The sequence below is a fragment of the Cyprinus carpio genome, chromosome A2 (assembly GCF_018340385.1).
Source record: "Cyprinus carpio isolate SPL01 chromosome A2, ASM1834038v1, whole genome shotgun sequence".
NCBI lineage: Eukaryota > Metazoa > Chordata > Actinopteri > Cypriniformes > Cyprinidae > Cyprinus > Cyprinus carpio.
This window is the reverse complement of record NC_056573.1, coordinates 1,347,951-1,362,257: the sequence shown is the minus strand read 5'-3', so window position 1 is coordinate 1,362,257 and position 14,307 is coordinate 1,347,951. Positions and strand designations below refer to the sequence as shown.

Sequence of the window (14,307 nt, the reverse complement as noted above, 5' to 3'; positions counted from 1 at the left end):
TTAATTTTGCTTGGCTGGAACAGCAGCTACGCTAATTATGTCTCTATTTGTTTCTCTGTTTCTGCTGGATTTACATCCCGTGGTAACTAGGATTTACACAAGCTCCAGTCTGGATCCAGAACACCTGAGAAGAGATGATGCCAACCCCTCAGAGGACCTCAGATGATGCTAACCCAGAGACAACATACAGAACTTACACATTTTGCTATAAGTTTGATTGCATAATTGCTGTTAATAGTGTTAATCATCTGTTTGTTTACGTCTTTTATTGATTTTTCTGAACATTTCTGGCGTATGCACATAAACTGACAGTCATCACTGATAAGCTACTACTAAATATTGTAGAAACTTAATTTTCTGTAAAGTTGCTTTGCAATGATTTGTATCGTAAAAAGCGCTATACAAATAAACTTGAATTGAATTGAACATTTTGCTCTCATTTATTGACATTTCATAATGTGCAATCCAAGCACAATACAGTGGTCTTAGTTAAAGTTTTAAATAAATAGTATTAATATACTTTATTCAGCAATGAATGAACATGTGGCCAAATAATGCAAAGTACACAGTTTGTGTATTGCAAAGGTCCTTATTTCATTTTTATCAATGCTGTGGTTGATAGGTTTCCAGCACTCTTCTGATCTCTTCACGTTCTCACTGTTCTTTTCAATTCACCACCTCACACAAACTGTGACTGATACAGTTAATTTGTTAACAATGTGCATGGAGAAATAATACACATCATACGTCTGATGAATGCTACTACACACAGTTAACGTAATCTAGAAAGAGCTGTTCAAGAAAATGACTTTGCAAGAAAACATTTGAGTTTCTCTGTTGATTCCTGCTCACTTGATAACTTCGGGAGACAGTTTCGCCTGTGCGACAGCAGAGCGCTGGAGGTGATGAAGCTCCGTCCACACGGGGGACAGTGGTACGGTTTCTCTCCGGTGTGAACTCTCTCGTGTATCTTCAGGTTCCCTGACTGACTGAAACTCTTGTCGCAGTGCGAGCACTTGTAGGGTTTTTCTCCTGTATGGACTTTCTGATGTTCCTTCAGATATTTGGCTCTGGAGAAGCTGTTTCCGCACACCGAGCACACGTGAGCTTTCTCTCCGGTGTGGATCTTCTGGTGCTCCTTCAGGTAACCCAGCTGTGAAAACATCTTTCCACAGAAGGAGCACAGGAAGAGCTTCTGATGGATTTTCTGGTGTATTTTTAGGTGTTTTGCTGAGATGAAGCTCTTTCCGCACAGATCGCAGCCGAAGGGTCGTTCTCCAGAGTGTGAGTGCTGGTGGTTTCTGAGGATCGTAGCCTGTGTGAAGCTCTTCCCGCACTCGTGACACGTGAACGGTCTCTCTCCAGAGTGAATCCGCATGTGGTTCTTAAAGTGACCCTTGCGGATGAAGCTCTTGTCACACAGGAGGCAGGTGAAGGGCTTCTCTCCGGTGTGGATCCGGATGTGGTTCTCCAGGCTCTCCTTGCGTGTGAAGCTCTTGGAGCAGTGCGGGCAGCTGTAGGGCTTCTCTCCGCTGTGAGTCTGTAAGTGTCTCTTCAGATCTGCGTTCTTGAAGAAGCTGCTGCCGCACTGCAGACAGCTGAAGTTTCTCTCTCCACTGTGGATTCTGATGTGGCTGTTGAGGTTTACTTTGAGCGTGAAACACTTTCCACACTGAGAGCAGCTGAACGGAGATTTCTTGGCTCCTGCTCTCTTCTGGGAGAAGTCATCTTCAGTCTGTGATCGTTCTCCGAATATGATCTTCTGATGATCTTCATTCACTTCTTCACTTTCCACCTTCACTTCCAGCAGATCTAGAACCAATTCAGACAATGAGGTCAACGAGGTGCTGAATATCTGGATTACACCTAATCTTATTATACAAACTGAAAAAAATAGCTGGTTTTATCATCTTGTTGTGTGTTTTTGTCCGTTTTAGTTTAATAGTAATAATTAGTTATAGTTCATTTAGTACTTCAAGTTAAATGAAATGAAACTGAGAAATGTTGCGCTTCAAACTAAATCATAAGCATACAGTATAAAGGAGTCTGTCAGATGCGTGCTGTTTAATGCAATTCAGACATATTTTCCTCAGCTCATAACTTACATCTTATAATAATATTTGTACATATACATGATCTCCATTTTTTCTAATATCAAGTGAGTCTCTGTTAGATTGCACAGACTTCACTGAAGGAGCGGCGGTGTGTGCATGAACATCAGACAGACGGAGCACATTAGAATAGGAGAGCTATAATTCTGACTAAAATATATATTGCCAAATATTTTACATTCAAAAGTGGACGCACTTCAGATCTCTTCTCCATTCACACCAGCACTAAACTGCAGTATGAAGAGTGTGTTGCAGCAGTCATTTTTGTTTAAAGACTGAGCCATAGTTTATTCAACAAGCCACTGTTTAATAAAAAAGAAAAAAAATGCATTATTTTATTTATTGTTTCCCCTGCTGTCCTGAAAACATTCTGAACCGTGACTTCAAACCCGATGTACACACAGAACAATCGTTTTTGTGTGCCGTCACTCCCCACCCGAGAACCTGGGGAAATAAACTAATTTATTATTTAACGGCTCATATGATTTTTTCCCCACACACATCAGTCATTAAAGAAGAATCGATAATCATCACCAACCTCTCTGTTCCTCAGTTTCTTCTTCTTTCTCTCTTTGCGTTTCTGCATCACTCACGTCTTCACTCTCCTCTTTAATAAACTCCATCTTTACAGAAGCGTAACTCGAAATGTTCCTTTTTTACACCTGCAAACTGTTACAACTGTTGGAGCAGATACAGAGAAGAAAGTCATTATTAGTATTTAGTGAATGCTGAATTCATCCTATCATCACTCACGAATATGATGTGAGAGGATTTCCAGTTATCCTGCTGTGTGAATGTTAAGCCACTCCGGATCTGAAACACTTTCAGATGACTGAAGAGATTCTGTCTCACCTCTCTCTGTTCTTACTCTATTAAGACATTCAGTAATATTTCTTGCTATTATAAGAACTTTTTCTGCATATTGTAATTTTTTTCTTTTTCAATTCTTGTCAAGTTTTATTCATTGTTGTAGCTGATAATGATTCATAAAGTAAATGTTACATCTATTTTCTATTTAAAAAATCCAAAACATTGACTATCACTGTAAACCTGATATGATGTTTCTCTCTGGGGTTTATTGCTGTCACTGTTACAATCGTGTCTGAATTAATAACTGCGATCAGATCAGAAACGGAAGTTCTGTAGGGATTTTATTACTGAACTCAGTGTTGTTTGCACTGCATTGAAAATGCACGTGTCTATGGACTTTATTCATGCTGAAAAACCGCATGCATGTAATATGTTTCTCGGGTTCTGTCTATTGATTCGCTGCTTTCAGTGGCGACATAAACAGATAATTTATTGGAGAAAGCATGAGAATCAGTCTAGTGCTCACTGCTGTTCGTTGTCCTTATATCCGCTACTATCGAATCGTTTACAGACTGTAAACTACAGGGAAACAGTAATTCGGTTACCGTCACGCCGCCGCTCCTCCGCTCACGGGAACGCGCCCGTTCATTCAATGGCAGCTGCTCCGCTGGCGCGACACCCGGAAGTACACGATCACAGGCGCGAGCACAGGTTGTTTTCAACCAATCAGCCAAACCGCTTCTGTAAAAGGTGCAGGAAGAGATTTCTTTGCCAATGAAAAAGATGTTTTCACATTAAAGAGTGAAATGCACAAGAAACTGTCACAAGAGTGCAACAACTGGTTCCAGAACTAATGCAATTAATTTTCTCCAGAGGGAAATGGAGTTTTATTGATAACATTTAAACCCGCAGACAGACTGGTTGTTAATTGATGGTAAATGCTCTTGTTGAAGACTTCTGTTTTAAAGGTGCCATAGAATGCATTGACACAAAATTTTAATTTGTTCTCTGATATCTACATAAAAGGTATGTGGCTTAGTCAAGTCAAGTCAAGTCAAGTCAAGTCATCTTTATTTATATAGTGCTTTAAACAAAAAAGATTGCGTCAAAGCAACTGAACAACATTAATTAGGAAAACAGTGTGTCAATAATGCAAAATGACAGTTAAAGGCAGTTCATCATTGAATTCAGTGATGTCATCATGCAGCTCAGTTCAGTTTAAATAGTATCTGTGCAATAATTTGCAATCAAGTCAACGATATCGCTGTAAATGAAGTGTCCCCAACTAAGCAAGCCAGAGGTGACAGCGGCAAGGAACCAAAAACTCCATCAGTGACAGAATGGAGAAAAAACCTTGGGAGAAACCAGAAATCCACCATCTGGGCTGGATACAGACTGGATCCGGGTGACTGCAGTGACCCTCTGACTTGGATACAGACTGGATCTGGTGGCTACGGTGACCTCGGAATAAGAGAGAAACAGACTAATATGAGCGTAGATGCCATTCTTCTAATGATGTAGCAAGTACATCGGGTGTTATGTGAAGTGTTCCCGGTTCCGGTTTACCTAATTAATGCAGCCTAAAAATCCTTTAACGCATTTGGATATTAGAAGTGTATTAGTATGTTATGTGTAAGCCAGGTTAAAGAGATAGGTCTTTAATCTAGATTTAAACTGCAAGAGTGTGTCTGCCTCCTCAACAATGTTAGGAAGGTTATTCCAGAGTTTGGGCGCTAAATAGGAGAAGGATCTGCCGCCCGCAGTTGACTTTGATATTCTAGGTATTATCAAATTGCCAGAGTTTTGAGAACTGAGCGGACGTGGAGGATTATAATGTAACAAGAGCTCAAGAGCTTAGGTAAGGGCAAAAAATCTCCAGTTTACATGTCCATTTACAACCCTATGTACTATCAAGCCTCTACAACTGATCCAGAATGCAGCAGCGAGGGTTGTCTTCAATGAGTCAAAAACAGCTCATGTTACTCCTCTCCTCATCAGGTTACACTGGCTACCAGTAGCCGCTCGCATCAAATTCAAGGTACTGATGCTTGCCTACAAAACGAACACTGGCACGGCACCAACATACCTAAGCTCATTAGTTCAAACTTATACGCCCTCCAGAAGCTTGCGCTCTGCAAGTGAACGACGTCTTGTGGTGCCATCCCAAAGAGGTTCAAAATCACTCTCACAGACCTTTTCCTGGACTGCGCCCAGCTGGTGGAATGACCTCCTGATCTCAATTCGAACAGCTGAGTCTTTACTCATTTTCAAAAAACATCTAAAGGCTTATCTTTTTCACCAGCACTTGACCAACTAATACTAGCACTTACCTTTTCTTGTCTATCCTATTCTTGGGAGAAAAAACAACAACAACCTTGCTACGTGTTCTGTACTAGACTAACTGAGACTTGTCATGGTACTTGTATACCGTTGTTGTTCTCTCGTTGGTCTGATTGCTTCTATTGTTCTCATTTGTAAGTCGCTTTGCATAAAAGCGTCTGCTAAATGATTAAATGTAAATGTAAACCCTAGGATTTGTCCCTAGAATGAAAAGGTCTGTTTTTACCTTATTTTGAAGAGTCATGAATAATAATGTTAAGCTCTGCTCTGATTGGCTGTTTCACAGAGCCGCTATTAATATGCGCGGATATGCGAATGTACGATCGCTTTTTTCTTTCACGTTGGAGATGTGCGATCGCACGTGCTCTGTGTAAACTACAGTGGCAGCACTTACTACAGACTGTACAAGATCAGATGCTTGTCAGTGGTGCTCAGGATCTGTCAATCATTCTCCATCATCCTTGGTCATCTCTCCCTACTCTGTTTATGTGCTAAGTGAAATCTTATGTACTATAATGTACATATAAACAGGCTACCGCTAGCCAACAGCTAACCATGTCCCTTTAGTGGCTTACGTTATTTTATTAGAACGTACGTTTATTGTTTTTCATTCAAAGAGTTTTCATTTCATTTTCTTCTTCACTTTCCTCTTCAGCTTCACTCAGTTCTTCACATTCCTCATCCATCAAGTATGAAAAGAAAACAAATTAAATGGTTAAAAATGTTTGTCATATTTTACATGCTTTAAATGGTAACAATCACGTTTCATGTTATTTTAGGTTAAAAAAAATGATTTAAATCATATATTTATACTATAGTAATACTGTGATGCTAAAAAACTACATATAAACAAACAAACTGTCGTAACTGAAGACAACATGTTAGAAAAATAAAATAATTCAGTTATCCAGTCATTTCAACTTAACATGATTAGACTTAAAGTGATCACTTGGCCAAAAATGAAAATTATCATTAGCTGGCATTTTATGGCAATCCTGAATGACTTTCCTTTCTTCTGTTGTGTAAATGAATTTTGAGTGAAATTTTTTTGAAGAAGATTAGTCACCAATCAGTTTCAGTTCCCATTGACTTCCTCTGGATTTGTTTCCATACAATGTAAGTCAATGGGAACCAAAACTGTTTGGTTACCAACATTCTTCAGAACATCTTATGTTCATGTTCCACAGAAGAAAGTCATTTAGGAAGGACATTAGTAAATGAGGACACAATGAGCATTGCCCCTTTAAAAGAGTCTTTAGGGAACTAATGGTTAGAGAGTCAGACTCGTAACCCAAAAGTTGTGGGTTCGAGTCTCGGGCTGGCAGGGACTGTAGGTGGGGGGAATGAATGTACAGGCTCTCAATACCACGACTGAAGTGCCCTTGAGCAAGGCACCGAACCCCCAACTGCTCCCCGGGCGCCACAGCATAAATGATGCACACTGCTCCGGGTATGTGTTCACGGTGTGTGTGTGTGTGTGTGTGTGTGTGTGCACTTTGGATGGGATAAATGCACTAATTCTGAATATGGGTCACCGTACTTGGCTATATGTCACGTCATGTCACTTTATCCTGTGGCTTCCACTCCTGGACAACATCAGTATTACAAATTAATCATAATATTTACTGTTAGTGGAAATCATGAAAATAATCATGTTTGCTCCGAATTACTTCTCCATATGAACTAATATATTAGATTATACCTGCAAAATGATTTAATGGATCAAAATTCTTTTGATAACTTTTTGCCACTTTTTTTTATAGCATATGATATACTGCAACTGATAATTCACGTGTTTTTAACTCCAGATTTTAAAATCCAGATCACCTGCTTCAATCTCGAAGACATATTAGACAAACCACTGCTATTTGAGAGTTTCAGTATCACTCATACTGCAATAAATTGGAGGATTTAATTGCCACCAACTGCTGCAGCACCAGGGCCGGGAAATCTCACATTCATCTAGGCCACACAGGAAAATGGAGCCAAAATTTTACCTTTTGGGGTACAACAGCTTGGCACCGTAGTACATCGTACATATTAGTATTAGTATAAATATTACCCCAAACGGTCCAGTTTTGGCCCCTTATTTCCTATATATAGCCTATACATCCACAACAATTTCTTAAACCAGACAATCCTATTATTTGTATGACCACCACAAAAAAGGTCTAAATCCTTAGTTTGGGGTCGTGGAAAATAATTAAAGGTTCACTCTTGCACCTTCACTTCCCTTTTCCTTTTCTTAATTTTCCCCAATATCTCTGCACCCCCAACCACACCATCTTTTTTACCTGTCACTTCCTCACCAGCAGGTCTACTATTATCTTAAAATGACTTAAACCCTAGATTTAAAATATATATATATTTCATACAAATATACACTACCAGTCAAAAGTTTTTGAACAGTAAGATTTATGTTTTTTTTTTTTAAAGAAGTCTCTTCTGCTCACCAAGCCTGTATTTATTTGATACAAAGTACAGCAAGAGCAGTAATATTGTGAAATATTTTTACTATTTAAAAGAACTTCTTTCAATTGGAATATATATTAAAATGTAATTTATTCCTGTGATCAAAAAGCTGAATTATCAGCATCATTACTCCAATCTTCAGTGTCACATGATCTTCAGAAATCATTCTCATATGCTGATTTACTGCTCAAGAAACATATTTGTTTTTGTTGTTATTATGGAAGCAATAATCTTCATTTTTTAAATTTATCTTTAGAGCAGCTCTAGAGACCACAGTAGCCTGGTTTCAATTAAAGGGCCAGTTTCCATTAAATTTCTTATACTTATTCCGTTTCTTTCAATTTCTTATTAAGCATTTTAAAAACAACACACAAAAAAAAAACACATTGATCTGGAAGAAGGGGGCCAGTCTTGCATACCTCCCTTGAATATCTTCATTGTGCCCCTGTTCTAGGTTAACAGTGAAAGCTAACACCATGTTTCTTGATGATATCTCCCAGGGTGAAAAGCAATGGTCCTAGTATTGAGCCTTGTGGTACTCCATACTGAACTTGTCATTGATATCATACCTTTAAGGTGTAGAAATAAGAGACAGACCTAGTTTTTGAATGGTACAAATGTCTTGGTTTTGAAGTAATTTTATTCATTTGAAATTTTAAACCATCCATTCACAGCCAAAGACATGTTTTAATTATTTGTTTAAGAGACTTTATTAAGATGGCAAGAACTTCACTGCAGTAAATGTGTTTTAGTGAATGACACATTCTCTCCTGAGGAGCCACTTAGGAGCATGAATTTCTCTAGCGGCCTGTATTTATTATGTATGAATGACTTTAAATGTCTTTTAAGAGCAGTCATTTGTGTGAAACTCCTCCCGCATGGAGCGCAGTGATATGGCTTTACTTTCTTCACTTCGTTGTGAACGCTCTCATGTGCTTTCAGGTTTCCCGCCACACTAAAACCTTTCCCACACTGAGGACAGATGTATGGCTTCACATCAGAGTGAGTTTTTAAGTGAGTCTTCAAATTTCCGTTGTGTGCAAATGTTTTCCCACACTGCTGGCATGTAAAAGGCTTCTCTTCAGTGTGAACTTTCATGTGACCTGTAAGGCTTCCTTTTTGTCGAAAACTACTCTCACACTGATTGCATTTGAACGGCTTCTCTCCAGTGTGGATTCTTATGTGTTCTGTAAGGCTTGCTCTTTGTTTAAAGCCCTGTCCACAGTACTTGCATGTGAAAGGTCTCTCTCCAGTGTGAATTCTCATGTGATCCTTCAGGCTTCCTTTACATGTGAAACTCCTTCCACACTGACGGCAGGTGCACGACTTTCTAGCTCCAGTTCTTTGTCTTCTTTTTTGTGACACATTCTTTTTAGAAGATTTTTTATTCAGTTTTCAATTTTTTTTTTAGTTTTCTCTTTGTTGTTAAGTTTCCTCTTCCATTTCCATCAGGTCTGAAAGGAACAAATTAACTTTACTTTTGACAGTGAAATTGACAGGAAACTTGAAATAAGAAATAAAAGTGACCCCCATTTAACAACACAACACCACCAAGCTCAAGCATCTATTTTATATCATCATGTATATGCTAAAGGTTCATTTTAAAATGTTAAACTTAAATCCTATTAGATCCTAGAAGCATGAGTTATTAAGAAAATCCAGTTAAACATTAACCAATATTTCCTGTTTTTTTTCTCTACAACATGAAAATAATACAAAATACTGTATAAATTAATAATAATAATGGTTAATAGTGGCTTTGGTACAGAAATGGTACAGAAATGGTAATGCTCTGCTACACGATGTGTGTCCAAGATAAATGTTCTGTGATTACACAATATGTGGGCACCATTATAAGGAATTATGCAATTACCACTAACTTGAACTTGTTTGGATGGAAATGTTAATGTTCCAGGTTAAGACGGGTGAAGAATGTTGGTAATCAAACAGTTGCTGATAGCCATTGACTGCCATAGTTTGGAAAAAAAATTAAAAATACTATGGAGGTCAGTGGGGACCAGAAATTGTTTGATTACCAACATTCTTCAAAACATCATCTTTTATGTTCAACAGAAGAAAGAAACTCGATTTGGAACGACATGAAGGTGAGTAAATAACGGATTTATTTTCTGAGTGAACTATCCTTTTAAGAACAATGTGCATTTACTTTTAAATTGTATTAAGATGTGAGTTTAACATGTGCAGGATGATGATGCATCAGTCAATGTCTTATTATAGGAAATAAAGAGAAACATTTGCTAATTTAGATGTAAAATTATAACTCTCTTAAGACAATCATTGACACCCTTCACAAGGAGCCACAAACATTCATTGCCAAAGAAGCTGGCTGTTCACAGAGTGCTGTATCCAAGCATGTTAACAGATAGTTGAGTAGAAGGAAAAAGCGTGGCACAACCAACCAAAGAAAAAGATGCACAACCAACTTCCAAGGAAGAACCGCAGCCGTTATTTGGAGTTGGATTGTTACAGACACTCCTGAACCAAAATCAGAGGCATCTTTGGACAAGAACTTTGCCCAGTCCAAGTCCTCTTTTCAGATGAGGAGGTTTTGATTTCATTTGGGAAACCAAGGTCATGGAGGAAGGGTGGAGAAGCTCCAGCCCAAGCTGCTTGTCAAGTCAACAAGTCATTGTCAATTTCTTCCAACGTACAGTACATACATACAGAGAATCGAATTTGCGTTACTCTCAGACCCCCCGGTGCATACAGATAACACAGAGCCTAAAAATTGATCGTAAAAATATCCGTCATAATAGAACAAAATAAAATAAAAATGTTAAATAAAAGCAGCGCGCAAGGCACATGGTAGATAGAGTGCAAACCAGTGAACAAACAGTGCAGATAAAAAGATTTTTAGTGCATAAAAAAATAAGCTTATTCAGTCTGATTAAAAGTGACAAAGTGACAAAGGGCTCAGAGCAGTTATTTTATTAAACTGTCTGATGAGGAGGTAGAAGAATCCATGGTGAATGACTGTGAGCAGACCACTGCTGCACAGTGATGACATTCAGTTCAGTGGTGCCTGAGGCAGAAGAGGGACGGGGGGGTAAGTTCGGGAGCGAGTTAAGCTTCCTGACAGCTGATGGATGAAGCTGTCAGTCTGCTGGTCCTGGCCTCGCAGTCTCCTCCCTTGGCAGCAGACTGAGAGCAAGTTTTGTAGGGCTTTTCGAGTGAGACGGGTTCCATTGGAGAACACCAATGATCTTCTCAGAGCTCTCACTCTGGAGTCTTCCGGAACGCGTTGCAGGCGCAGTGATAGCCCAAGCGATGGTGCCTCTTAGAAGTACATGGGGGGGTGGGGCTCTGGCTCTCCTCAGTTTGCGGAGGAAGTAGAGACGCTGCTGAGGATTTGGGGATTAATGAAGTCCATTCCACAGCTGTGATGATTTGGGGTATAATGTCATCTGCTGGTGTTGGTCCATTGTGTTTTTTGAAAACCAAACTCACTGCACCCGTTTACCAAGAAATTTTGGAGCACTTCATGCTTCCTTCTGCTGACCAGCTTTTTGAAGATGCTGATTTCATTTTCCAGCAGGATTTGGCACCTGCCCACACTGCCAAAAGCACCAAAAGTTGGTTAAATGAGCATGGTGTTGGTGTGCTTGACTGGCCAGCAAAACTCACCAGACCTGAACCCCAGAGAGAATCTATGGAGTATTGTCAAGAGGAAAATGAGAAACAAGAGACCAAACACTGCAGATGAGCTGAAGGCCACTGTCAAAGAAACCTAGGCTTCCATACCACCTCAGCAGTGCCACAAACTGATCACCTCCATGCCACGCCGAATTGAGGCAGTTATTAAAGCAAAAGGAGCCCCTAGCAAGTATTGAGTTCATGTACAGTAAATGAACATACTTTCCAGAAGGCCAACAATTTACTAAATTTTTTTTTTTTATTGGTCTTATGAAGTATTCTAATTTGTTGAGATGTGAATTGGTGGGTTTTTGTTAAATGTGAGCCAAAATCATCACAATTAAAAGAACCAAAGACTTAAACTACTTCAGTCTGTGTGCACTGAATTTATTTAATACTGAATTATTTATTTAATAATGAATTACTGAAATAAATGAAGTTTTCCACAACATTCTAATTTATTGAGATGCACCTGTATAACAGTTATTTGTAGAAATTATAAAACACCATGACAAGGTAATGTTTAATTTATTATATATTTATTTATTACATTATATTATCATCTCACACATGGATCGGCATTTTCTATAATGTCTAAATTCTAAATCTAAATACATATCGGATATGACTTAATATATAATTAGCATTAAACAAACTATATAATTCATATTCTCAGGGATTAAAGAGTAAACCAAAAAAAATTATTGCACAACCATCAATTAGGTGGCGATATGCACTAAGCATGTAAAGGAGCATAGAACAAAAGAAGAAGAAAGAAACAGCATGGCACGCTTTCTCTTAGCGTCTGTTTCCACAGTGACTAAACGATTCGATACTCTGAGTTGAATGAACCACATACCTCGATTAAGCAAGGTTTGGGGTTAATCAACCGAAAGTTCAGGGTTTAGCTGACGGTAAGTTAACCCTGCTTTCTGGAATACACCCCTTAACATGATGAACTCAAATCAGACACCATGACAACAAACTAAAGAGGGAACAGTGAAAACACACAAGGTGCGTCCCAAATCGTATACTTATGCACTATTCTATGACGTTTTGTAGTATAAATAGTGTGAGTAGTGCGTTGTGGAATGTTGGACACTTCATGCACTCAACCTTCGCAGCTTTAATTGCGTAACGAAGGGAGAGAAGCTATCAGACTCCAATTATGAATGACAAAATAATCTTATATAATACATACACTACATGGTTGAGTACATAAGTATGAGTGCACAGTGTATAGTGCATCATTTGGGACGCAGCTAAAGAGTCCATATGATTGTGACACATATGAATATTTACATATCTTATTACCTATATTTTTATTTGAAGATATATCATAATAGCAACACTATGAATGCAAATTGAATTATTCCTTTCAGCCTATAAAAGCGAAGATGTCTGAAATCTAATTCATGGAAATCCTGAATAACCCCATTGATTACAAAAAATATTACATTTAGTATTACTGTATTACATGGCACTCAGATTCTTCAGTGCCAATTCTGGTGTCCCATCTTACCCCAAGGTTCTGTTTATTATTTTATTATTTATTTATTTGCACATATAAAACAAATACGTGATGTTATTCGCAGTAAGTTGCATGTGCGTAAATCATCCTCGAATATCTGTACAGTGGTCTTGCAATAATAACAATGTATTAACATCATCCTTTGTGTGTCCATTGTCTCCAAAATCTGTGAGAGCAAACGGAAGAGGTCATACAGTGAAGTTTTACGCGTTTTTAGATAAAGACACGCGCTACTTTACGCGCGACTACTGTTCCTGCAAACACAGCGATTCAAAGATAAGCTGATGATGGACATCACTCCACTGTTCGAAATAAGTCACTAGTTAATGAAGAGTCAAGAATCACCGACCTCTCTGCTCGGCAGTCTCTTCCTTTTTCTCTCTGTGTGTTTCTGCGTCACTCGCGTCCTCTTTCTCCTCTTTAATGAACTCCAGCGCTCGTTTCAGGCGTTGATTCGCGGCTGATAAGAGCGCGTTCTTCAGCTGAGTGACCCGGATGTCTGTGTTCACTGACTCTGTGGGAGTGGCTTCTGAAGATCTGGACCTTTGTGAAGATGATAGTATGATTGTGTTTCTACAATATATACTCACCTCTACTCAGACTGACTGATTGATTGATTGATTGGTTATTTATTTATTTAGATATTTAGTAAGTTAATCTGATATGTATTATTTATGTTTACATTTCTTACACTCTTTTCTCTACACTTTTTGGCCAATCTTGTGATGTCAACAGAATAAGCCACTGAATAGACAAATGAAATACCAATTTATTTATTTTTTTCCTTAGAAAAATTTCGCTAAATAAATTAGAATCCAGTAACGTTCAGAGAGGAGATTCGGTCTCGTGGGTCAACAGCGGCCTCTACTGGTCATGAAGAGAGAAGGCCTACAAATCAATCTCGGCCTCTCATCTCGACCCAGTACATCATGCCAGCAGATACAAATATTCATCAGTTAATGGTGTTTTATTCACAGTTTATTCGTCTTTGCGCGGTGCAATAGATGTACGGTTTATTTTCTTAGACTAATGCTGATTTACAGGTACACGGTTTGTAGAGTAATAAAGCAGTGAAAATCCCTTTGTAGATGACAAAAATATGAATATTCAGCATGTAACGGGACGTTCATCCTGAAGTCCTGACCGATTGGCTGACAAGCAAGACATTCGTTAGTGATCGCCAGTCAGCTGACCAATCAGCAGATTCTCCTGCAGCGAAGACTTGGCTTATTAATATTAATTAGATATCGTGACTGCAAGCTCTGGCAGACTCGTCATGCAACTGCAGCCTGGTTCATTAATATTCATGAGCGAAGGGTATTCTGCACAGTGCGATTGGTGCAGCGCCGGTGGAGCTCCGTCTCTGATTGCTCGCGTCCTGCGCCAATT

The 14,307-nt window shown here is 38.8% G+C and overlaps 2 protein-coding genes across 2 annotated transcripts; both read right to left on the bottom strand.

The window, feature by feature from the left end:
• Positions 1 to 438: 438 nt before the first annotated feature.
• On the bottom strand, positions 439 to 3,756 carry LOC109074867 (zinc finger protein 239-like). Its single transcript, XM_019090877.2, has 3 exons — positions 3,527 to 3,756; positions 2,650 to 2,789; positions 439 to 1,812 (listed from the first exon to the last, which is right to left on the bottom strand). The coding sequence occupies exons 2-3, from the start codon at positions 2,732 to 2,734 to the stop codon at positions 797 to 799; spliced, it is 1,101 nt and encodes a 366-aa protein (XP_018946422.2). The 5' UTR covers positions 2,735 to 2,789; positions 3,527 to 3,756; the 3' UTR covers positions 439 to 796.
• Positions 3,757 to 8,002: 4,246 nt separating this feature from the next.
• Positions 8,003 to 9,122, bottom strand: LOC109074868 (gastrula zinc finger protein XlCGF49.1-like; the record flags this gene model as incomplete). Its single annotated transcript, XM_019090879.2, has 1 exon — positions 8,003 to 9,122. A coding segment is annotated over one exon (660 nt), but the record flags the coding sequence as incomplete, so codon positions are not given.
• Between the last annotated feature and the right edge of the window lie 5,185 nt (positions 9,123 to 14,307).

Excerpts from the sequence above, each read along its gene's own strand:
- LOC109074867 (XM_019090877.2), bottom strand. The coding sequence starts at position 2,734 with ATGGAGTTTATTAAAGAGGAGAGTGAAGACGTGAGTGATGCAGAAACG. Across the intron at positions 1,813-2,649 it reads AGAAACTGAGGAACAGAGAG|ATCTGCTGGAAGTGAAGGTG; the intron begins GTTGGTGATGAT and ends AATTGGTTCTAG.